This window comes from Pezoporus occidentalis, unplaced genomic scaffold, assembly GCF_034315485.1.
Source record: "Pezoporus occidentalis ecotype Australia unplaced genomic scaffold, CSIRO_AGI_Poc_V1 ctg145, whole genome shotgun sequence".
Classification (NCBI taxonomy): domain Eukaryota; kingdom Metazoa; phylum Chordata; class Aves; order Psittaciformes; family Psittacidae; genus Pezoporus; species Pezoporus occidentalis.
Window position 1 is genome coordinate 2,144,618 of NW_026913263.1, and position 21,945 is coordinate 2,166,562.

Below are 21,945 nucleotides of genomic sequence, written 5' to 3' on the forward strand. Positions count from 1 at the left end.
AGTGAGGTGGACAGCCAGTGCTGGTGGGCACAACCTGCTGCTCCCTGCCCTGTGCGCAGAGACGTGGCTCAGAAATAGCATCCTGAGTCTCTGGTGCTTGGCAAGCTCAACACAGGCTCCCACAGGAGGTGTGACAAGGTGTGTCAGGGCTGTACCTGTCCCAGTAGCCTTGGGTACTACTCATGAGTCTGGAGGGGAACAGTGAGGGGACAGGGGTGCCAACTGGGCAACCAGTGAAGCACATCATGGACAACAAAAGCGTCAGCAGTGTTAACCAGTGCAGGTACCAGCAGCCCTCAGCCCCATCCCGCTCCTCACCAGACTGGTCTGTCCTGGCGCACACAGGTAGGAGGTAACTGCTGGTTAAATGTACAGGATGTGCAAGTCCTGTGTGAGAGTGGGGTGGGAGCCTGAAAACCAAGTGTTTGCTGCGAGCTGAGTGCCACACAGTGTCAGTACTGTGGGGCGTTGGTGCCATGTGACATCAATGTTTTGGCAGCTCAGGCAGCGTGGTCTGTTGGCAGTTGCAGAGGGATGTGTTCAGCTGTTCAGGGAAGGTGCAGGGTGGGCAGCAGAGGTGTTGGCCTCCACCTGTGGAGATGTAGCCTAAAGTGTATGAAAGGGCTGTTGAGGACGTCGGAGGAGGAGAGTGACATGCTGCTGGGTGGGAGGGGGCTGCAAGGGGAGCAAGGCCGGCCATGCAAAGCCCTGTGTGCCTCTTCAGGAGGAGATAATAGCGATGCCAGAGCATATGAGACACGGAATAAGGATGGGGGCCTGGAGGCCCAGGCAGGTCAGAGCTACTTTAGGATGCGAGGAGCAGAAAACAAGTTCTTCACCTGGTTCGGGGCTATGCTGGCTTTGCCCAGGCTTCAGCCTGCCCTGGGGGACAGGCAGGGCCCTGGGGAGGAGCAGAGGGGCAGAAAGAAGCCTTGGGGTTGCTGGGAGTTTGTGCCACGCTGGTGGTGGCCAGTAATCATGCCATTGGAAAGCTGGATGTGGGGGAAGACTATGGCAATGGGATGGGGGGTAAGAGGCCCTGGAGGGAGAGGTGAGGTGGGGCAGTGTGTGGTCCCCAAAGCAAGCAGGAGAGATGTAATGCAGCTGCTGGCACTGGAGACATGCAGGGGCTGTCAGGATGTTTGAAGGCAGAGCTCTTGGTGCAGAACATGTTGCTTGTCCTGGTCCATCACCTCCTCCTCACTGCTGCACCAGTTGCCAGTGGCAACAAGGGTGACAGCCCAGCTGGTGGTGACAGGTAGGAGAGGGAACAGAGAGCAGATACACTTGTGCTGGGGCTGGCAGTGAGGGGGAAAGACACTGGTGAGTGACTGCAGGGTACGTAGGATGGGTGTTTGGGATGCACGGTGGGTCTGGGTGGTGGGTTAAGGGCTGCTGGGTTGGGGGCGGAGGTAGCAGGGCAGCAGGCAGGGGTGTTTGTGAGCACTGGGCTGTGGCAATGGCTGTGTGTTGTCAATGTGGGACAGCTGAGGGAGAGGACCCTCTGCCAGGAGACTCCTCAGGGAAAGGCACTGAAGTACAGTGTGAAAGTGTCAACAACCCTCAATGAGACACACACACACACATACACACACACACACACCCTTCTCCCCTGCGGTGCACCAGGCTGGCCCCTCAGTCTGACACCTGTATCTCACTGCCTTGTTTTTATGTTACGTGCCAGCTTTGACTCTAGACTCCGAGACCTGAACGATTGCTGTTAACATAGCTGCACTAATCCAGTGGGTCTGCTGTGTGCATGTGGCATTTGATGTCCCTGTGCTGTGCGGTGTGAAGGCTCAATAAAGGTCTGCCGCACGTGTAACTAACTGACTAACCGATGTACTTCCTGCAGAGGCGCTGCTCCGGTCGGTTCCTGCGCCTGGGCTGCAGCTGGGTGGGTGTGTGACACGCCTGCCCGAGTCAAGGCGCCGTTTGTGCCCCTTAGGGCAGGCAGGAGCCTCCTGCATGGCGCAGAGGGGGCGCCTGGGGGTAACTGAGGTGACTCCGGATTACAGGGGCGGCGCGCCCAGGGGCTGTCAGCACGCCGTTGGGCTGAGCCGCCGGGTGGGCAGCACCTCGTAGGGGGCGGGGGTCGGCGGAGAGCAGGCGGGGCGCGGGCGGCGGCGCTGAGCGATTTATTGTGGCGAAGGGCGCGTCAGTGCGGGCGGCCTCCGGCGGCAGCGTCGGACAGGAGCGAGTCCTGCGGAGAGAGCGGCGTGAGGCGGGGGCGAGGGGCTCGGGGGTGCGGGCGCGGTGGGGCCGGGTCGCCGCTCACCTGCAGCGGTTCGTAGTCCCCGTACAGCGGGTTCGGGATGGCCACGAGCGGCCGCTGTGGGCGGGGCCTGGCGCCGCGAGGCCCCGCCTCCTCCTCCTCCTCCTCGTCCGCGCGCAGGTCCGCCTGCAAGGGGCGGGGCGCGATGGGCGGGGGCGGGGCCTCGCGCCCCTCCCGGTCCCCGGCCGCCCTCTGCCGGCGGGCGGAGTTCCTGCACCCCTCCCCTCCGCCCCGGCCCGCTCCTACCTGCCGGTACCCGAACTGCTGCTCCCGCCGCCGCCTCACGCAGTAATGGGCGATGCCAGCCCCGGCCGCGAGCGCCAGCGCAAAGCTCAGCGCCGACAACGTCCCCGTGGCCACGGAGCCCGATGCCTGCGCCGCGCCATTCACCTGCGGCCAAAGCCGTCGCCGGTCACCATCACCCCGCGCTGATCCCGCCCCCGCCTCCCTGCCGCGCTCCCGGCGTGACCGCGGGCCAGGGCCGTCCTGGGGCAGGCCTGCATCACCTCGTCCCCTCGGGCACGGACCTGGCCAAGCTGGACGGCGGGCGGGGGGATCCTCAGCGGCTCTGCGATTGCGTGAATGATGCCGTTGAAGGCTATGATGTCCCACTCCACAACCATCGTGTCATTGATTGCCTTGGCGTCCTGCAGGACAGGACAGGACAGGCGTGTCACCCAACCTCCCCATTGCCTCAAAAGAGATGTGGTGAAAACTTGTGGGGCTTTCTTTGACCCCTTTGGAGGTTAAACCTACTGAGTGCTCTGTACCGTTGCCCACTGAGAGATCTGATACTTGGAGGTCGTATCCTGACTGCGATGGGATGATGGTGCCGGTTGTGAGGTTGAAGCTGAAGAGGACGACATTGCTGGAGGACACATGGAGCTTCAGCTCCTCTCCTGTCAGGGTCTGAAAAAGCAACAGGGAGGAGCAGGGCTGAGCTGGCTCCCCTGTGTGCAGCCCCCACCGGGCCTGAGCCCCAACACTCTCCATGGCCACAAGACAACTCAATTCATGGGCAACACGGCGCAAAACTACTCTGCAGCGAAGGGGGAATTGCCATTCTTTGAAAGAGCCAAAGCTCAGCTGGCAAAGGCTCTGACCTAACAGCTCTGCTGAGCGAGGGGTTGGACTGGAGACCTCCACTGCTTCCCTTTAAGGGGGTTAAATTCCCCCTTCCCCAGAGTTCACATCCCATTTTGCCAGCCTTGGAGGACTCCTGCTCCTCATGCCCCCTTGAGCAGCTGCTCGTCCCTGCTTGCTTACTTCATTGTCTGCAAAGCCAGAGTTCAGGGGGACAAAGAGAGTTTTGGGAGTGGAGTCATCAGACAAATAGATGAAAAACTCCAGTCCTTCTTCTGTGTCATTGGCAAAATCGAGCAACATCTGGAAAAGACAACATCTTCCCATCAGCGCGCTGCTGTCACCCTCCCCAGCCCAGGGAGCATCCCCCAGCCCTGAAAAGCAAACACCTCTCTGGTTGTACTCTCCCCCCCCCACAGAGACTACACCACCGCTTCTCCCTCCCTCTGCCTTGCTCCCGGCTGCTGGCATTCTGGGACACGAGGGGAGCCTCACTCACAGAATAGAAGGTGGAGAAGCGAGCGTTGTCCGCGAGCACGTCAGGGAGTTTCCCGCTGCACCAGTACCCGTCGCCCACAAACCCATCCCGGCAGGTGCAAGTCAGATCTGCGACGGAACACCAGGATGCGACTCCACTCACCAATGCCACGGGCCTTTCCTTTGACTTCTGGATACCCCTCAGCATGTTCCCTCCCACCACAGGCATGGGGAGAGGGAGATGTGCCCCCCTGCCCGAGGGCAGATCTGTGCCTGCTGACCCGACAGTCCTCTTGTGCCCCACACGACCATCCCCAGGAAGCGTGCTTGTGCCACTCACCCTTCTCCCGGTAGCAGAATGCATCCCAGGTCTCACTCAGATTGCTTCGGGAGCCATAGTCCACGATGCCCACTCGGTTAGCCCCACAGCTGGGGTTGGGGTAGGCCGTGGGGTACCCGGCTGTGCCGTTGTCCAGCCAGCCCACCAAGCACAGATGGAATCCCATCTAGCAGAGGAAAATGAGTCATCAGATTAAAAATAGCATCTCCAGCCCAGGTTTTCTGCCCCGATGCACACTCCATTGTGCAGAGTGCCCCCAACACCTGAAGGGTTGGGCACTGCCAGAGCTCTCATCCCAGTGTGACTGGCAAGAGCCACCAGCCCTCCTGGCTTCATGGATGTAGACAGAGCAAACAGGGCCTGCCTGGGAGGATGCAGGGTCACCCACCCACCCACCCACCCGCACATCAACGGGGCAATGGAGCCAGCCCCTCTCCTGACCTGCTGGGCTGCCGAGAGCTGCCGGAAGGTGGCCAGGGAAGCACCTTCTGCAGCACAGGCCTCCCGAGCCTGCTCGTACGTGAAGTCGTACTTTTTGCGGGGTGACTGCAGATGAAATACACCCATGGTCTTATCTGCAAAATACCAAGGGAGCATCGGTACAGCACAGAGTGAGCAGCTCCCTGGGGCAGTCCCCTGAGTCCCCTGTGTGAGCACGGGCAGCGCTGCCAATGGAGGGTGCTTCGTGCTGCACCGGAGGGTGGGATGCACATAATGCTCAAGTGAGGGCAAGGTGGGATGCAGCACGGCTTCCTCTGAGCCTTCCACAAGGGAATCAGTGCTCACCGGCAGTGTAATCCCACCAGAGGCTACCACACACATCAGGGGAGCAGACAAGGATGGCTTGTCCTCCCCAGATGACGTTTAGTGGAAAAGGTGAATGTGAAAACCAGATCCAGTGTCCTGGGTTCAGCTGTAACAGTTTTTTTTCTCCATCTTAGTAGCTGGTGCCGTGCTGAGTTTTCAGCTTCGGTCTGAGTGGAGTGCTGGTAACACACCAATGTTTTAGTTGTTGCTAAGTGATGCTTACTCTGATCAAGGACTTTTCAGTCTCTGCTCTGACAGTGAGAAGGGGCGTGCGAAGCCGAGAGGAAGAAGAGAAAGGACACCTGCCCCACGCTAACCAAAGAGGTATTCCATACCACAGCACGTCATGTCCACTATAGAAACTGGGGGCAGTTACCCAGAAGCGTTAGATCACTGCTCGGTCCGGCTGGGTATCGGTCAGCAGGTGGTGAGCGGTTGTGTTCTCTTCCCTTGTTATTTCCCTTCTCATTATTATCACTGGTGGCAGCAGCAGTGGTTTGTGTTATACCTCAGTTACTGGACTGCTCTTATCTCAACCCGTGGGAGTTCCATTCTTTCAGTTCTCCTCCCCATCCCTCCAGGAGTGGGGGAGGAAGAAAGGGGGAGAGTGAGTGAGCGGCTGCGTGGTTCTGAGTTAGGCTGGCCTTAAACCACAACATCAAGCTACAGAGGTAAGTCCCTGGCCCCTTGGGCATCCATCCCCATCAACCCTCCCCTGAGGGGTGCCCCAGCTGGGAAGTGAAGGATGAGGGAGTGTGATCTCTCCGTGGAACACCATCCCTGGCACTGCGGGGTTGAGCACACTCACCGTGGAAGTGCAGGTCAGTGCAAATGGCCTCCCGATGGCACTGCCCGTTGTCTTCCAGGCACCGGTCCGTGGGGGGCACGGCCTCCTCCAGGCACTGGATCCCGTCACCAACATAGCCCCGCTTGCACTCGCAGCGCCGCTCGTTCTGCAGCACAAAGGAGGGAGGGGAGGGCGTTTGTGTGAGTGCAATCACGCAGGTGGCAGCTGGGGACCCCTGCATCCCTGTGAAGATGGGGATGAGCCTTCAGAATGCCTCGACAACCTGCTGGGACTATGAAAGGCCACATGGCCTCTGTTCTACCTCCGTGTCCAACGGCACACAAACCAGAAAACGTCACATTGAATCACTGTCACGTGCTGAGCTTTGAGGTATGTGGCTCATGATTCTTGCACATCAGGTGTCCAGTCCCACCTTCTGGGTGGGGAGCACCTCTGGTTCCTCTGCAGAAATGACCAGCATCACCCTTGGAGGATAACCCTTGAGCCCCAGAACAGTCCCCAAAATGCTACAACTGACACAGCTTATTCCCCTCAGACAGAGGGATGGGAGGAAATAGCCTCAGCATAACATCACCAGTCCATCACCACAGCCCGGCAACAGAACAAGGCACGGCCCTTGCCTGGCAGAAAGGACCTGCAGGATGAGCACAACAGCTGAGGGGACCGGAGAGGCCTGGTGACCACAGTAACAAGGGATGCTGTCACGTTGCTGTCCTCTGGGAGCCTGAAGCACCCCACAGCAGCCTCAGGGGCTGCTCTCCCAGGTATGCAGCTCTCCCTGGGAAGGGCCCCACGGGCTGTGCTCACCGGGCCGGTGCTGATGCAGTTGGCGTGTTGGCTGCAGTCCCCGTTCCTGCCATCCGCACACCGGTCTATGGGGTCGCAGACGAAGCCGTCACCTCTGTACCCAGGAGCACAGGCACAGGAGACGTTCACACCAACCTGTGTGCACTGTGCGTGCCTGGCACACCCCCCGTTGTCCTGGCTGCACATGTCGATCGCTGCAGGGGCAGAAGAACTAGCTTAACTAAAGCACCTTGCCAAGCGTCCCAATGGCCTGTCTGTCTGTCCTGCCCGTCGTCACATCAGCTTGGCCAGCAGGAGATGGTCACCTCCTGCCTGGCAGTGTCGTGTGCTTTCCCCCGTGCTCACCGCCCCTCCAGCCCAGCCCCTCGTGGCTCACCCTACCTGAGCACATCCTCCCATCGCCCTCATAGTGCAGGTTGCATTCACAGAGGTTGCTGTCGCGGCAGGCAGCCTGGGGGTGGCACGGCGGGGAGCAGGAGGGCGTCAAGACTGAAGTCAGAACAACGCAGGTCAGAACGATCCGAGGGCTAGCGCGTAGGCATGGCTGCCACCACCAGCCTCTGCCCCAGGCAGCCTGCCCCATGTTCCCCCCTCTTTAAACCGGTGCTTCTCTGCAGATGCCTTGCCCAGATGCAAAGGGCTGTTCCCTGCCTAGGTACACCTCAGGCTTTCATCTCGCCCTCGAGCTCTTCTTGGAGCACCTTTGGCTCAGGGGCTTGGTCATGATCAAGTGGAGCTTTCCTCCTCCTCCTCCTCCTCACCACCCCAACCCTCGTGAGATTTAACAACATGGGGCAGATCTCAGGATGAGCCCTGCAGCCGAGAGCTCCTTTTTGGACATACAATCCAGCTACCGGGCACGCAGCCGGATGGCACCGGCTCCCAGGGAGCAGCGGGTGGTGGGGTTGGCAGCCCTCACCCAGCCTGATTTCGCAGCGGTCTCCAGTCCAGCCCTCGGCACAGAAGCAGAAGCCATCGCCATGCAGCCCTCCGTTGCACACGCCGTTCTCGGTGCAGTTACACTCTGAGGAATGGATAAAAACACTGTCCCTGCGTGGCAGTGGGAGGCCACACGGCAGAGATGTGGCTTGTGTGGGCAGTGCCTGCAGGACACCACATCCCCTACCCCTGCAACATGCACCCTTTGGGGAGGAGGGGAACCCTCTCTGCACCCACAAATCCCCGTTGTCCCCCATTTCTAGAGATGCACGCTCAGTGCATTTTTCACTCCCAGTCCCTGCGAACATACAGCCATCAAAAACGTTCCAGGAGACGCGGTAAGGCTGGGCTTGGGGCGGGAGGATGGCGGATTCCCTTTTCCTTCCCTTTGCTCCCCCTGGTTTCCAGGTCCCTGCTGAGCATGCCCCAGGGGATGCTCTTTCTGTACAGGGTTCATCCAGCTTCAGGCTTTGTCCCCCAGCTCAAAACACAGCTGAACGCCTTCTGCCAGACCAGGGCTCTCAGCTGTGCTTTGACAGACAAGAGCCCCGGCGTGGAGGTGAGTCCATCGGCAGCATGGCTGCCCTGGCCACAGCTCCTGGCCCGTGCTGTCCAGCCTTAGACTCCAGCCGAGAAAGAGCCCAGGGAGGATGTACCCAGCCCCACAGGTCTGACCCGGGTCCCGTGAGGACCCATGTGCCCGTGGCAGCACTGATTTCCCTGCTGTAAGAGGTCAGCCCAACACCTGAGCCCCCTCCGAGGAGCGCCATGTCCCACAGCCTCCTCTGTGCAAGCCTCCTCCGCTGCCGCCACCCCGCAGCTCGCCCGTACCTCGGCACTCTGGCCCGTATCTGCCCGGCGCGCAGAGCTCGCAGCTGGTCCCGACGAAGGCCTGGCTGCAGTTGCATCGCCCCGAGCCACCGATTTTGTCGTGGCAGGTACCGCGGTTACCGCACGGCGCCTCCAGCCCTCCCGGGCACGCTGCAAAGGGGGCACCCTAGTGAGGCTGTGTGACAGCGGGGCCCTGCGCTGGAGGGGAGCCGTTCGCTGCCCCCCGTGCAGAGCCTGCACACCGGCTGCCGCTTATGGGGTGCTTGGCCGCAGAGCCTGCGGGAGCGAGTGCTGGGGGCATCCCATGGCAACCACCTCAGGGACAGGGGCAAGAGGGGAAATTCAGCATAACTTCCAGCAGGGGAAGACCCTCTGCTGCCATTAGCTGGCCCACCCCATGATAACCCGGCCGCAGACTCATCCAAGGAGTGAAAGCTGCCCAGGCACAAAGCCCAGAGGGCAGGGAATTGTTCAGCATCTGCAACATCCAAGGGTCAGTGACATGGCTGACAGCCACCCCCCGCGGCTCCGTGCTGGGGTTTTGCCCAGCCTTCTCCAGGGAACCACACTGATGGATGCCAGCCGTGCTGGACCGCCTACCACCTTCCCACAAGAGACAGGGCTGGGGTGGGAAAGGGTCACGCAGCTCCTTACCCTGACATTCACGGCCATAGTGGTTTGCACAGCACTGAGGGACCCACTGGGTAGAAACACAGCTCCTCTTGCAGCCTTGTTTCAGAGGCCCCCTGGAAGAGAAGTGTCTTCTGAGGGGGTCCCACGGGGAGGGCGGCCAGGACGGCCGCAACAGGGAGTTGTGGTGAAACAGAAAGGTGTTTCTCAACAGCTGGTTGCCGTAATAGAAGCAGCGCCTGGTTTCCCCCTGCGAGGAAACAGGCAAAACACAGAGTTTGCCACACCGGTCATTGACGTCTCACCTTGTCTCTTCCTGCGCCACTCACTCCGGTTTATGATAAGTAACAGAGTCGGCCTAACGTGTGGTGGGGCTGGTGACAGAGGAGCCACCGTGTACCTCGGGGACATGCCAGAAACCCCTCAGAGGGGAACACCAGGTGATGCAGTGAGTGGGGTACAAGTACTGCCCCCCAGGGCTGCTCACCATCTCACCCCTGGTCCATCCCCAGAGGCTAGGTCAAGCTCTTTTGCTATAAAGCACTCAGAGAAGCCCCAGTGCTACTGCAGGGACCGCTCTACCACTGTCACCCATATAGGGATGGACCAAGCAAAGCCCATTGGAGCCCCTGACCCTGTTTTGCTTAGCCCCTCTCCTGCCCGACAAGACGGTGTGACTAGGGACAAGGTGTGCCTTCATTTAGCTACTAAAACACGAGGGAGGTGTGGGTGATGTCATCAGCCCCGTGAGAGGCCTCCTTGGTGGCAAAGCTGTGAGCATTACCCGTTGAACGGAGCCAGCAGGGCAGGGTGGCTCGAAGCCACAGAGTCCACAGCTCTCCATAGATCCCTGCGGAGGGAAGACAGAAACCTCGCAACAACTTGGTATGTGCTCCCGCATCTCTTGGCTGCTTGGAGCTTTGTCAAGGAAGAGCAGCAAGCCCTCCTCCCCAGCATCCCTCTTCCCAGGCCCAGATCCTCACTGGCCTCATCGCAGGTGCTTACCTGCAGCTCAACAGAGATGAACTCGTCACACCGAGATCCCAGATCTGGTGGTTCCAGCAGTCTATTGATGCCATAGGCAATGCCTGCATTGAATTCCATGTGCCTCTGGATGATAGTGGCATCGCCATTCCCCACCAGAAGCTCTCCCTGCCAGAGGAAGGAAGCACCTTGTGATCCTGGCACACCCTACATCCCGGCTGCACTACCCAGAAGTTGCCCTCTTGGCTGCCATGACTTCTCAGTCGCCCCAGGAACTCTCCAAAATCTTTGTGCTCATGTCCCTGACCACCCTTCCTGAGTGCCACTTTTGATGGCCATCTCCCTAAGCAATGGGCTTTGTCCGGGCAGCACATGCCCTGTAAAGGTTACAGCACCATACGGTTGGCTTTGCAACCTGCTCATCACAAAGTGCATGTGCTGGTTCCACACGTCCCTAAGAGCTGGCCACGCAGTCTCGAGCTCCCTTCCAGGCTCAGCTGTAGCCAGGGAAATGGGGTGTCTCAGCCTGCAAGCGCCCGCCTCTGTGCTCACTTTCTGCCCGTGACCAACTCAGAGCATCAGCTGCCCTGTGGCTATGCCCTGGGACACCTGCTCAGTGCAAAGCTGAGCCCAGCATCGCCATCACTCACCACATGGGTTTTGCTGCAGCTGAACGAGATGGTGGAGCCGTGCATGGTCCGTATGGATTCAATCTGGGGCACGTTACCGGCAACAATCTAAGAGGGAAAAGCAAGAATGTGAAGGGAGAGATGCAAAAACTGGCAGTTCCCTAGTGAGGACGGGGGTCAGCAGCCACACTGAGAGCGGGGGCAATGTGGCAGCACATGAAGCCAGTGTGGGTGGAACAGTCTAACTCTGCTGGGGTAGTCCAAGATTCCAGAACAGTGATAGACCAGAGTGTGTAATCAGGCCTTGGTTTTGTACAGTGGAACTCTGCCCCTGTTTATCACCCCTGCAGACAACAGCCTCTCTGTGAGCCTCGGGCTGACAGTCTGATGGTGATGCTGCCTCCCCAAGAAGCTGAAGATAGAAGGGTTCAGCTAAGCCATGCTGCACCAGAGGTTCATGGTGAAGCAACAGTTACTTCAAATGCTCAAACAGCTTTGGATTGTCTCAAGACAACTACTATACTGCATGTCCTAGAGCAGGAAAGTATTTGGTAAGGTTGCTCTGGCATAACCATAGGCTCCACACGTGGCCTGGGGAGGTACAAGCCTGTTTGCTCTTCCATTTACCTTTGCGTCCCTGATCATGTGTGCCTTGAGGTAGGATGCCAACACATCCCGATGCTCTCTGCGGTACAGCCACTTCTGCCTTTTCTCTGGGAGGGCATTAAAGGCAGCGTCTGTGGGCCACAGCATGGTGAAGGGTCTGTGCAGGGGGTCACTAACCAGTGGCAGCAGCTCTGCGTCCTGTCCGAGGTGAGAGGGGATACAAAGGAAAAGCCACAGGCACAAACTGAACGTGCCCATGTACACACCACCTCCCCGCAGAGCAGCAGGGCTCGGGTTGCTCACCTGCAGCAGCTTGCTGTAAATGCTGTACCCAAAGGCCTCTGCCACTTCCGTGATGTTTTGCTGCAGAGGGAAGAAAGCAAACAGCTGTCACTAAGACATCCCTCTGAAGGACCTGAGCAGCAGCGCAGGGGGGAAAGCAGATGGTTAACAACCACAGCAGCTAAGGGCAAGTTTGTCTCTGTCATCATCGTGCTGCTGAATTTGGCCTGGTGAGTGCTCTCACAGCCACCTCTTTTCTCATTCATCCCAGGTAGACACTGCTTTGGCAGGAGCTGGGATTAATTGCAGTTTTGTTGTACGGAAGGTGTTATATTCTGTCAAGCACAGGATCTATAAGCTCCTAGTGCTTGTTGGAGGAGCACTGGAGGCCTTGGCAATCTCACACTGCAATCTGCTCTGTGCTGGAAAACGAGTGGCACAGGACACAATCTGCCTGCCTACATCCAGTATTGTTACTCTCTAGTGATGGATAAGGCTCATTCTGTCTCAAATATGGCTATGCCACAAACGCTGTCACCTTCACAAGCCAAACTTGTGCCCTCAGACAAACCCCACAGAGCTGGGAACAGGGAGGAAGAGCACCCCATGTGGCCTTGGGCTGAGGGCTTGTCAGGGACTGCCAGAGCTGTTGGGACAAAGACCCTAACCCCGTCCTCACCACAGCAGCTATAACACAGTCACTGCTTCAGCCTTACCCGTGAGGTCTTTGAGGAGACGTTACGGTCCACCAGGTCACTTGGAATGAGGATCTTGTTGATGAAATGAATGACCCCGTTCATGCCAACGATGTCGCTCACAACTACTTTGGCTTCCTCATTGAGATAGATGCTATTCTGAGAGAGAAGGGATGCGAGGAGGTATCCACACCCATGGCACTGCCCTGAGCTGTCTGTGGGCCACAGGCAAGTCACCGGCCTCCAAATGACAGCACAAGTGACATCTGGCAAATGGGCCAGGAAAAGGAATTACCTCTTTCACTGTGATCTTCATTTTGTGGCCAGATAAAGAGGTAAGAGACTCCTGTGCTTCCAGGTCACCGGACAGCAGCTTCCGGCAACCCACTATGTGGTAGCGAAGCAGGTCCCGAAGGAGACCTCTGGTCCTCCACTCCTCAAACTACAGAGAGAACACGAGAGTGAGATCACACTAGAGACACTCTGCCTTACAGGGGATACCCCAGACCCAGTAGTGAGGGAGACTGAAACGCCCAAGCTCCCTGTGACCCACCGCTGCAGGAAAGCCAGTCCCCCAAACATGGTGAATGCACAGAATCATACAAAGCTTTGGGAGATTTCAACCAGCTTGGCAAAACCTGCGTGCAGGTCCCCTGAGGGAGGTCAAATGAACACACTGGCTTGAGGAAGTGATGCCTGGGAACCGGGAATTATTCCTTTATTGGGTGTATCGGGGGCCCATGAGAAAGAAGTTGGGACTAGTAATGTGAAGCTGCACAACAGGAGGTGTGATGTCAAAAAGCTGTTGGTTAAAACCCTGGTTTACAGTGCTTGGGATGGGAAGGTACTTACTGTAGTGCTGTTTCCTATGAAATCCGTCCGTGGGACGAAGACTGTGAAAGGCCCTGCCCCACTGAGCTCCTTGATGTTTTCTGCCTGTATAGACCAGCGTTCACAGGAAGGAAAACAGAGAATACAGATCCAGTTAGCGAGACCCTTTGCAGAGCGCCCTAAGTGTGATTTAGTACACAGAGACAAAACCAAAGCTGTTTATCACCAACCAGTATCATCTTAAAGAACACGGATGCGTCTTCAATCCTTCCAAGCTCCTTGAACAAAGAGAAACAGCTGGCGTTAGCAGAGTCCCTGCTACCTGCTCCTCACCAGGCAGCGCAGTGACCTGCCCCCTCCCCTCCAGGTCCCTCTCCCACCCCAGTGGGACACCAGCTCAACCGACAGAACACGGTGATCTTTCCCTCCCTCTCTTGCCAGCGTGGTGGGCATGGATGCCTGACCATTCATACTGCGGTGCTGCAGGATGGAGTGGTGTGAGAGATGAGAGTTGGCTGCTTCTGTAGCAGCTGCCTCATGGGTTTAACTGAGCCTGTGCTCACGGGACACCTCCAGTGCTTCCCAGCATCTCTGCTTTACCCTCCCTGTGCTGCCACTACCCGGGGATGCTGTCCAGAATGGCAGACATGGGCTTGGCAGGGCAAATTCCCTCTCCTCACCACAGCAGCTTTCAGTAAAGCAGAAGCACAGAACTGAGTTCATATCTTTTCTCCTGGCTCTGCTGTGGGGATGGCAGCTTTATTTGTCACTGTCAGAAAAGGTCACCAGTTTGCCCAAGGACAGCTGTTTTATTTGCGACACAGCTGGAGGCTCTGCCCTCCAGACTGGATCCCAAGGTCTGGCATGGCCACAGGGAACCTGCCCTGATCCCACAGCCCGGGAGAAGTGGGTTCCTTTGGGGAGAAAGATAAATATTCCCATTCGCTCCTAACATTAAGGAAAGAGCACCCTGGAGGTGTGGCCAAGTGCTGACTGCAGAGCAGCAGTGCTCGCATCACGGCTCCCTTTGGAGCAAAGCCGCTTCACTGTGATTCTGTCCACAGCTGGCACAGCAAATACTCCTGTGATTTATGGACAGTTTGCCTCAAAACACCACTCCCCGCTCCTGCCCCACACACATGAACACGGCACTACAGAGCTGTTCACCTGCAGCTTCCACGCGGAGGGCAGGGAGCGGTTTGCTGCGGGGCAGGGGCAGAACACACAAGATGCTGCGCGTGCTTCTCACCTGATGCATTTTGCCACGGCAGGTGAAGCCGTCTCCAACAGTGAGCCAAGAGCAGGAGCAGTTTCGAGTGCCAGGGCCCGTGTACTTGCAGACCCCAAATGGACTGCAGCCTCCGTTGTTCTAGCAAGCAAAGCAAAAAGCTACCGTGGAGGGGCATCATCACTGTCTGCACGGCCACTTGCATGCAGGAGCTGCGAACTGCATCCAGCCCACTGGAAAGGAAACCATTCCTCCCACCTCTTCAGTGCCTTAGAATGAACCTCACCAAAATCCTCAAGGGATTTTCAGCACCGAACCCTCCCATGAAATGAACTTTTGCACCTCAGTTTACAACCCAGAGTGATGACAGAACCCATGATTCACAGAGACATTTTGGCATCGTAGTGATGCCATGAGCATAAACTTTAAGCTTTTGAGTGTCCTCCACCAAATGGATGCAGAGAAACAAACCTGCATGTCTCCAACCCTATGTCAGAGTTCCCACACTGCTTCTCCCAAAAGAAGGAGTGTCAGGTGGCCAACATAATTGCAGGTCATTGTGAGAGGCAATGGAAACCAAATAGACTAGGAAATGCCTTTGGTATGTGGAAAGGCAAGATAGCCAGCTCTAAACAAGCAGGCTAACCCTGCTCTTGTCGTTAACTGCTAGAAGAAAGGCACAATTCAAGGCTGTGGCCTTCACCGCTGCCAACAGCAGAACGCAGGCATACCTGTTCACACAAGTTGATGGGGTTGCACTGGCTCACGCCGTCCCCACTGTAACCAGGAAGGCAGTTGCAGGCAACCTGGAGGGAGAGCAGTCTCAGTCTGAAACTTGGACCCAATGAAGAAAACAGCCAGCGGCTGGGCTGGATGGAAAGCACGTGCTATAGCACCCATTGCTACAGTCATGAGCAACCATGCTCCTATCAACAGCAAATAGAACCTGAGACTGCCTCCAGCCTCTGGCCAACAGAAGGCATGCTTGCAAGGATACAGCGAGCTTCTCATGCCCATCCCAGGTATCTTTTCTATGTGGAAGGTCATAAGCACAAGGCAGTGCATTGCAGTGGAAAGGACTGCCTCTAGAATTACCCAGCTGTGACCACTTCCATTATAATGCTGCCCTGACACTCATCTTTACATACTCACCTTCCTTGGGCCTGTTTTAATGCATTCTGCGTTGGTGTGGCAGCCCCCATTGCTTTCAAGACAGAGATCGATTTCTGCAGCAAAACAATGAAGCCACATTACTGCTGAGGGCTGCTCAAAGCACCTGGGAATTGGTGATCCAAAGAGGTATTGGGAAAGCAGCAGGGAATACCTTCCTAGCTTAGGAATGCTCCGGTGGAGAAGTGACTTGTGATAGCAAAGGAATAGGGCACAACTGCAAGTTCTACCCCTGCCACACGTGGGTCTCCAAGCTGTGATACCTGCCCACAAAGCATCCCATGCCTGCCTGGGTGTGCTTTAAAGGATATGAGAGGACTGGACTCTCTCATGGCTCCATCTTCACCTCTCAGCACCGCTGTGGGAGGCTGCCCTCCCCTTCTGTCTCTGGACATCTCCAAGACATGCATCAGGGCAAGAAAACTCTCAGGTCTCTCTTGGTTTGAGCTGAGGACACCGATCTGAGGTGATCCAGCAAGACAGATGCCCAAGGCACCATGGGCTCTCTGTCCAGTTTTGTGGGGCACTGTGCTGGGGCAGTGATGACCACTATCATGGCTTGGGAGTATGCTGCACACATGTGTGTGTGTACACATGCACATGCACGTGTGCATACACAGCAATAAAAAGCAGAAAGACAGTTGAATCAAGATCAGCCAGCAACTAATTGCTTTGAAATAGACCCTGCTTGAAGAAACTGAAGGGAGAATTGAGTTACTCAACACTTTAACAGTCTTAGTCTGAAATGCCCCTTTTGCATGGGTGATGCCTCATTGCTATAATCAAAACATGCCCTGAGCACTCACCCATGCAGAGCGTCCCATCTCCAGCATAGCCTTCCTTACAAACACAGGTCCTCTCTCCTGGAGACACTTTAGTACACACAGCATGTATGGAGCAGCCACCATGATCGATAGTGCATGGATCTATTTCTGTAACCACAAACAAGAGCAGCAGAGTCAGCTCAGAGCATCTAGGAAAGATGAACCGTACCAGAGGTATCCATCTTAATACAAATCACATCGTCTGATTAAAATCCCTTTGATTCTCAAGGAAACTGTGGGTCCTTTAAAGGCATGGGGCCTCATCTGGATCTGCAAGATGCCAGTCAAAAGCCATGCTGAGCTTAAGTACCCTGCAAATAAGACTAAGAAGTCTTGCTACTGCAGCACTGAGGACTAACAGTTAGATGAGAAAATACTTTCCTGCACCCTGAGAGGTGGTTTTTTTCCATGTCCCCCTCAATTTCATACAAGGGCAATGTTGAAAAGGAGCTGTGATGTCTACCAGTGTTTTGACTGTTACAATTTTATCACTCTTTCTTTCCTATCTGTTTGCTTTTAACCAGGTTTGTAGATAGCTCCAGAGCAGTAACTTGAAATTCTACTTAATTTTGGCACAACTGCTATCTGATTTTGGCATGGGCAACAAACAGGAGGAGCACAAAATTCTAGGGCATCAGAGCATCAATATTGCAGAGATTCACGGCCAAAACGGTTATATCTTTGCCACTACTGCTGTGAGATCAGAACTAATGCAACCCATTCATGCGCGTCTCTTTCCACAAACAGTAAGGACTGCCCTGTTACACTTGCCTGCCTTTTTATCCCTCTCTCACAGGTTCTAGCACCATCAAGAGCATCCTGTGTAAAGCTCTGGCCTGGAAAACTTTTACAGCCAAAGCATGGCAGAGTTCGTGGTGGATGGCTGACAGGAAAGGGATTTGAATGATCTTTCCTCTGGCAGCATCATGCCACTTATTTCACAAACAGACCCCTTGTCTTTGTGCAGCTTCAACCCATGTGTGCAAGCCTTGAATCTTGCTGGATGTACCTGTGCAATGGGTCCCGTTCCCTGTGTATCCAGCAGTGCAGAAACACTTAGGTGAGGAACCTGCAGAACTATTGAGGCAGCTGAAACAAGAAAGAGATAAATAATCACTGACAACACCTCCTGATTTGCTCAGCCAGTGGGAAACGCTAGCCAAGTCTGGCACATGCAAGTTAGAGACCTCTATGACCACAGGAGGAACATGCCTGAAGCTTCTGTGTGTTTCTTCACCAAACACCCAAGTTACACTGAACAGGGAGCTGGCAGGCACATCCTTCACACCTCACACACTGCGCCTTCAGCATGCCCATGTGCTTCCGCACAGTACAATGGAGGTGGCTGGGTCTCGGTACCGCAAAATAGGAGACCAGATAATGGATGGAGAAGGCAGCAAGAGGGAGTCATCGTAGCCCATTAGCCTATTTAATTCCTTGGTGGGGGCAAGCAAGGCAGAAACAGTTGTGAATAGCTGGTTGATTTACTCCATGAATAGGGCCAGGCCTTGAGTGCCTTGGAGTCTCTGCCTTCTCCCATCCACACATGCAGAAGGAACTTGGAAAGGATTGATGTTCAGACAGACAAAATCCTTGGGGAAATTGGATGCAGCTTAGCACCAGAGTTCCCAGAATGGAACTGATATCCATTCATCTTCAATGAGATGTCAGTTTAAATGTCAGTTTAGTCTTCTCCCAGCCCTCTGAGAAGCCTAAACACAGACCCACCTCTGTGTAAACCACATACAAACACACATGCCTTCCTCAGAATGACCCAGCTTCCTCTCTATACTTACTTGGCCATCTCATGGCAAGTGTTATTGCATAAGTCAATCTTGATTCCTGCGAAAGAAAACACAGATGTCAGTTGGCATTTTCAGTTTAGCACTTGCTGGGACCATTTCTGCCATCTAGAGTAAAGGACCCTGCAAACAGCCTCACTGCCACACTTGTGGTGCCCTGGCTGATGATGGCAGTTATAACGAGCAGTTATAGTAACTCTCCCGTCCTCCATGGCAGCAGGAAGACCTCATGGGATTTGTTTTGGCATTTTGCAATGGAGTGAATTCCATGTTCTCTAACAGTTCAATCTGACCTTATCTGCATGGTCTCCACACTGCCAGGAATGAAACAGGGACTGAAACCTCATTAACACAGGCACACAGAGCCATTTGGCTTTGCCCTTTCAAAACAAAAAGATGAACCTTTTTCATGCTCTACCTTTGCACTAGACAGGACAGCTCCACTCATTTCCGTTTCTAAATGCCCCCAGAACATTTCACTTCACTCCAAAATCAATCTTTGTGTACAAACCTCTAACATCCCAACGTCTTTAGGAGCTCAGCTTCCTCCTCACCCCAACTGTCATCATAATCCCAGAACAACCAACTTCAACATAATTACTTTGACACACGATGACAGGTTTATTAAGAGCTGCAGCCCATGGCCTGAGCTTGTCTAAATAAATGGATCTGGGAGCAGAAACAGCAACTCAGTAGACACACTGGGGCTCTCTGGAGGCTTCAAACTAAGCCTTGCAAGTGACAAGAGTCACGGTGAACCCAGTCTAGCTGGGAGCTTCTATCTCTCTGTCCCAGGGCAAAGGACTATCCTTGAGGTGCCACAAATCTCAGTGGAGATGGAAGATGGGGATATCCTTTTCTCCATATGAATTTCCCTCGTGCTGTTGAGGAAGTCACACTGCAAATGCAGCTTTGTGTGCAGAAATGAGCTAGCAGTCTGATAAGCATCTGGGGGATGCAGAGGACATGCAACAGCGCTCACCCTGCTCTGCTAACAGAGCATTGCCCTGGCAAGTGAAAGGGATCATGCAGATTTCCCTGCCAGAAAGGCAGTATTACCCCATAGTGCTATACTCACGTACTTTCATGGCAGGTAGGGCCCTTCCACCCCGGGAAGCACTCGCAGCTCCCATCCCCTTGCAGTCCATCGTTACATATGCCATTGTCACAAGCACATTCTGCAGGGTTAATATAGACACTCGTCACTGTCAACCCAACAGGTCCCACAGGCAGAGTCTTGCTGCCGTTTCTCTGGCTGCTCTTTTCCTAATCCAATGCATAAAGCTGCCATACAGAAAAGATCACGGCAGTAACACTCTTGTTCCCTCGCTGCCAGGACAAAAAGCCCAGGAACAGATCACCCGCCCTTACTTGCTGTAGCTCGGGTGGCAGCAGGGTGACTGGCATAGCACGGTCAGTCGTGCCTTGGTTTGAGGGTGATAAACGGGGCCGCTCCTCTGCCTGTCCACAGCACCCACCCTCGCTGACCCTCTCTCAGCGGCTTGCCAGTCTCAGAGACCTTGGGACATTTCTTCCCTCCCAAGAGCTGGGACGTGGCCGCTTCTCTCCCCTCTCCTCCCCAGCAGAATGCCAGAGACAAGCTGCAATAGCCCCCAGCGTCACCTGATTTGCAGTCAGCTCCGTATCGCCCCACTTCACACATTTCACAGGCAGTGCCGTGGAAGCCCTCCAGGCACCGGCACTCTCCACTGCCCTCGATGCCGTCCTGGCATTCTCCATTCCCAGAGCACCACCGGCCTGGCTTCCCTGGGCACATCTCGCACATGTGTCCGTAGTAGCCGGGGCAGCAGACAGACCTCTGAAGAACCAACAGGTTGGTATGAGCAGTCTTGTGCAGCACAAACAAGGTACAGCTTTATCGGGGAAGCTGCTTCATTCCTTTAAGTATGTGATAGCCGTGATTTCTGACAACGCATGAAAGGACCGGATGTGTGCAGGTAGGACAGACTGAATGCCCTAAAATAGGGTGCTCTGTTGCACACAGCTTTACATAAAATTCTACTCTGCCCTTAAGCAGCACTAGCTATTTGGTAACACAAACACTTAGTCCTGTGCCCATCCAGTCTACCTCCCGCCTGTGTCCCTAGTGTGTCCCACCAGTGAGAGGGGCCATGCCAGAAGGTGGTTTGTTTTAGCAGCCTCATTCAGGTGCTCTCACTTCTTTCTTCTACCCCCAGAGGGAGGAAACCAAGATGGGATGAAGTTGGACAGTACAGATGAAGACAAACATTGCCTAAAGAAGGAGTGCAGAAGTGTTCAGTGAGGTACAAGTTGACTGGAGCTCTATGTGTAAGTACTGCATGTCCAACTGCTCTCTCCCTTCTCCTCAATCTCCCACTCCCACTGAACCTTCCAGGGAGATGCTTCAACACCTACAAGAGCTCGAATTCACACAGGTCTTTCTTTTACCATTTCCTCTTCAGGTGTTTTCTCCCAGCCACACATTTTCACAAAGGGCCATAATAGCTGTGAGACCTTCTGCTCCTCCCTCTGGTTCAGCTCCAATTAGTCATCAGTTACTCGGGAAGGCACATGCACAAGCAAAATACCATCCCTCGTGTCTCATTTCCCTTGGAAACCAGACTACAAACATCCAACCCCTCTTCCTCTGCAGGACAAAACCCAAAGCAACAATACCAAAGCAGCAGACCACAAACCATTGCTATGCAGACTATTCTATTTCATAGAATCCCAGACTGGTTTGGGTTGGAAGGGAACTTAAAGCTCATCCAGTTCCACCTCCCCTGCCATGGGCAGGGACACCTCACACTAAACCATCTCACCCAAGGCTCTGTTCAACCTGGCCTGGAAGTTTCTCCACTTGGTGCAACGTTCCTCCTCCAAAGAGGGTATTTCCATGGCTGCATTTCTAATACCCGTCTTGCTTTGTCAAAATGAATCTGAGGCAACTGTTTCTCTTACCAGAGAAACCTTGGCACAGGTGAAATGGCAGCCAAGTATTCCTGCATCCCCTGAGCGCAATTCACAGCGAGCGAGGTTCTTGCTTCCTGGCAATTCCTGCAGATATAATCAACAGAGATAGAGCCAGCAGGTACCACAAAGATTGCACAAACACTGTGCGTTTTGGTGCTGCTCATGGCAGTGTTCTTGCCTAACAGGAAAAACGCTTTTTCTTTCCCAGTAACAGCCCTAGCGGTTTGGACTATCCAGAGCTGAGACCAACGAAGCATCTCTAGATGCGAGGTCACCACACAGTGTCTGTTACCTGCCCAAGCCATGGTCTACGTGTCAGTATGAACACTGAGAAAAAGTAATCAGACCGGTTTTGGCATAATGAAGCCTAAGAAACCAGATGTGGCTGCTGGGCAATTCATAGCCTGCTCAGAGGCTAAATGTTGTCTTCCTCTCTGGAAACGTTTATCATTCACATGCATGCTGCAGGCACAACCAGCCCATCTGTGTGAACAAATCAATGGTCCAGGATGGGGGAATTGTTATTGGCACCCCTAAAATGGCTTTATTTGATGTAATGTTGTAAAAGATAAAAAAAAAGACATCTCTTCTCCCCTATTAAGAGGAGAAACTCCCCACACTGCATGCTCTAAAAGGCTCCTAAAATTCAGGCAAAGCCTGGTGCCAGCCCTGTAAGGAGCCTTATGGTTCATGCTTGTCTTTTTCCTCTGTAAGCCTCCCTTGGATTCTGCTTTCTCTTAGAAACCCTGCTACCAAATGAGCCACAGAAGACTCAAAGGTGCATTTTTTTCAGGTATCAAGATGACATCCCTAGAACAACAGGAGTACATCAAAGCACTATCTGCAGTCTGCGAGATGTCACATAAATCAAAGACTCACCACAAGAACTGATCCCGAAGGGCACTTGATCCCCTTCTCACACTTGCTGCATCTTGACTAGGG

General features: G+C 54.8%; 1 protein-coding gene across 3 annotated transcripts in view; it reads right to left on the reverse strand.

The window, feature by feature from the left end:
- Window positions 1–2,123: 2,123 nt before the first annotated feature.
- STAB1 (stabilin 1) overlaps window positions 2,124–21,945 on the reverse strand; it is a 56,944-nt gene continuing 37,122 nt past the window's right edge. For all 3 annotated transcript variants that reach the window (XM_062610287.1, XM_062610286.1, XM_062610285.1), the window contains 34 exons: window positions 21,883–21,939; window positions 20,992–21,087; window positions 19,672–19,867; window positions 19,131–19,226; window positions 18,043–18,088; window positions 17,256–17,335; window positions 16,229–16,354; window positions 15,405–15,478; window positions 14,984–15,058; window positions 14,274–14,393; window positions 13,255–13,302; window positions 13,046–13,129; window positions 12,489–12,635; window positions 12,215–12,352; window positions 11,520–11,579; window positions 11,238–11,414; window positions 10,632–10,718; window positions 10,003–10,149; window positions 9,782–9,847; window positions 9,022–9,247; window positions 8,368–8,517; window positions 7,517–7,621; window positions 6,979–7,086; window positions 6,598–6,791; window positions 5,791–5,935; window positions 4,617–4,750; window positions 4,176–4,341; window positions 3,858–3,964; window positions 3,542–3,661; window positions 3,032–3,184; window positions 2,803–2,922; window positions 2,522–2,665; window positions 2,279–2,401; window positions 2,124–2,203 (listed from right to left, as the gene is read on the reverse strand). In XM_062610287.1, the coding sequence (XP_062466271.1) occupies window positions 2,159–2,203; window positions 2,279–2,401; window positions 2,522–2,665; window positions 2,803–2,922; window positions 3,032–3,184; window positions 3,542–3,661; window positions 3,858–3,964; window positions 4,176–4,341; window positions 4,617–4,750; window positions 5,791–5,935; window positions 6,598–6,791; window positions 6,979–7,086; window positions 7,517–7,621; window positions 8,368–8,517; window positions 9,022–9,247; window positions 9,782–9,847; window positions 10,003–10,149; window positions 10,632–10,718; window positions 11,238–11,414; window positions 11,520–11,579; window positions 12,215–12,352; window positions 12,489–12,635; window positions 13,046–13,129; window positions 13,255–13,302; window positions 14,274–14,393; window positions 14,984–15,058; window positions 15,405–15,478; window positions 16,229–16,354; window positions 17,256–17,335; window positions 18,043–18,088; window positions 19,131–19,226; window positions 19,672–19,867; window positions 20,992–21,087; window positions 21,883–21,939 (3,960 nt within the window). In that variant the 3' untranslated portion in view covers window positions 2,124–2,158. The remainder of the gene's footprint in view (window positions 2,204–2,278; window positions 2,402–2,521; window positions 2,666–2,802; window positions 2,923–3,031; window positions 3,185–3,541; window positions 3,662–3,857; window positions 3,965–4,175; window positions 4,342–4,616; window positions 4,751–5,790; window positions 5,936–6,597; window positions 6,792–6,978; window positions 7,087–7,516; window positions 7,622–8,367; window positions 8,518–9,021; window positions 9,248–9,781; window positions 9,848–10,002; window positions 10,150–10,631; window positions 10,719–11,237; window positions 11,415–11,519; window positions 11,580–12,214; window positions 12,353–12,488; window positions 12,636–13,045; window positions 13,130–13,254; window positions 13,303–14,273; window positions 14,394–14,983; window positions 15,059–15,404; window positions 15,479–16,228; window positions 16,355–17,255; window positions 17,336–18,042; window positions 18,089–19,130; window positions 19,227–19,671; window positions 19,868–20,991; window positions 21,088–21,882; window positions 21,940–21,945) is intronic.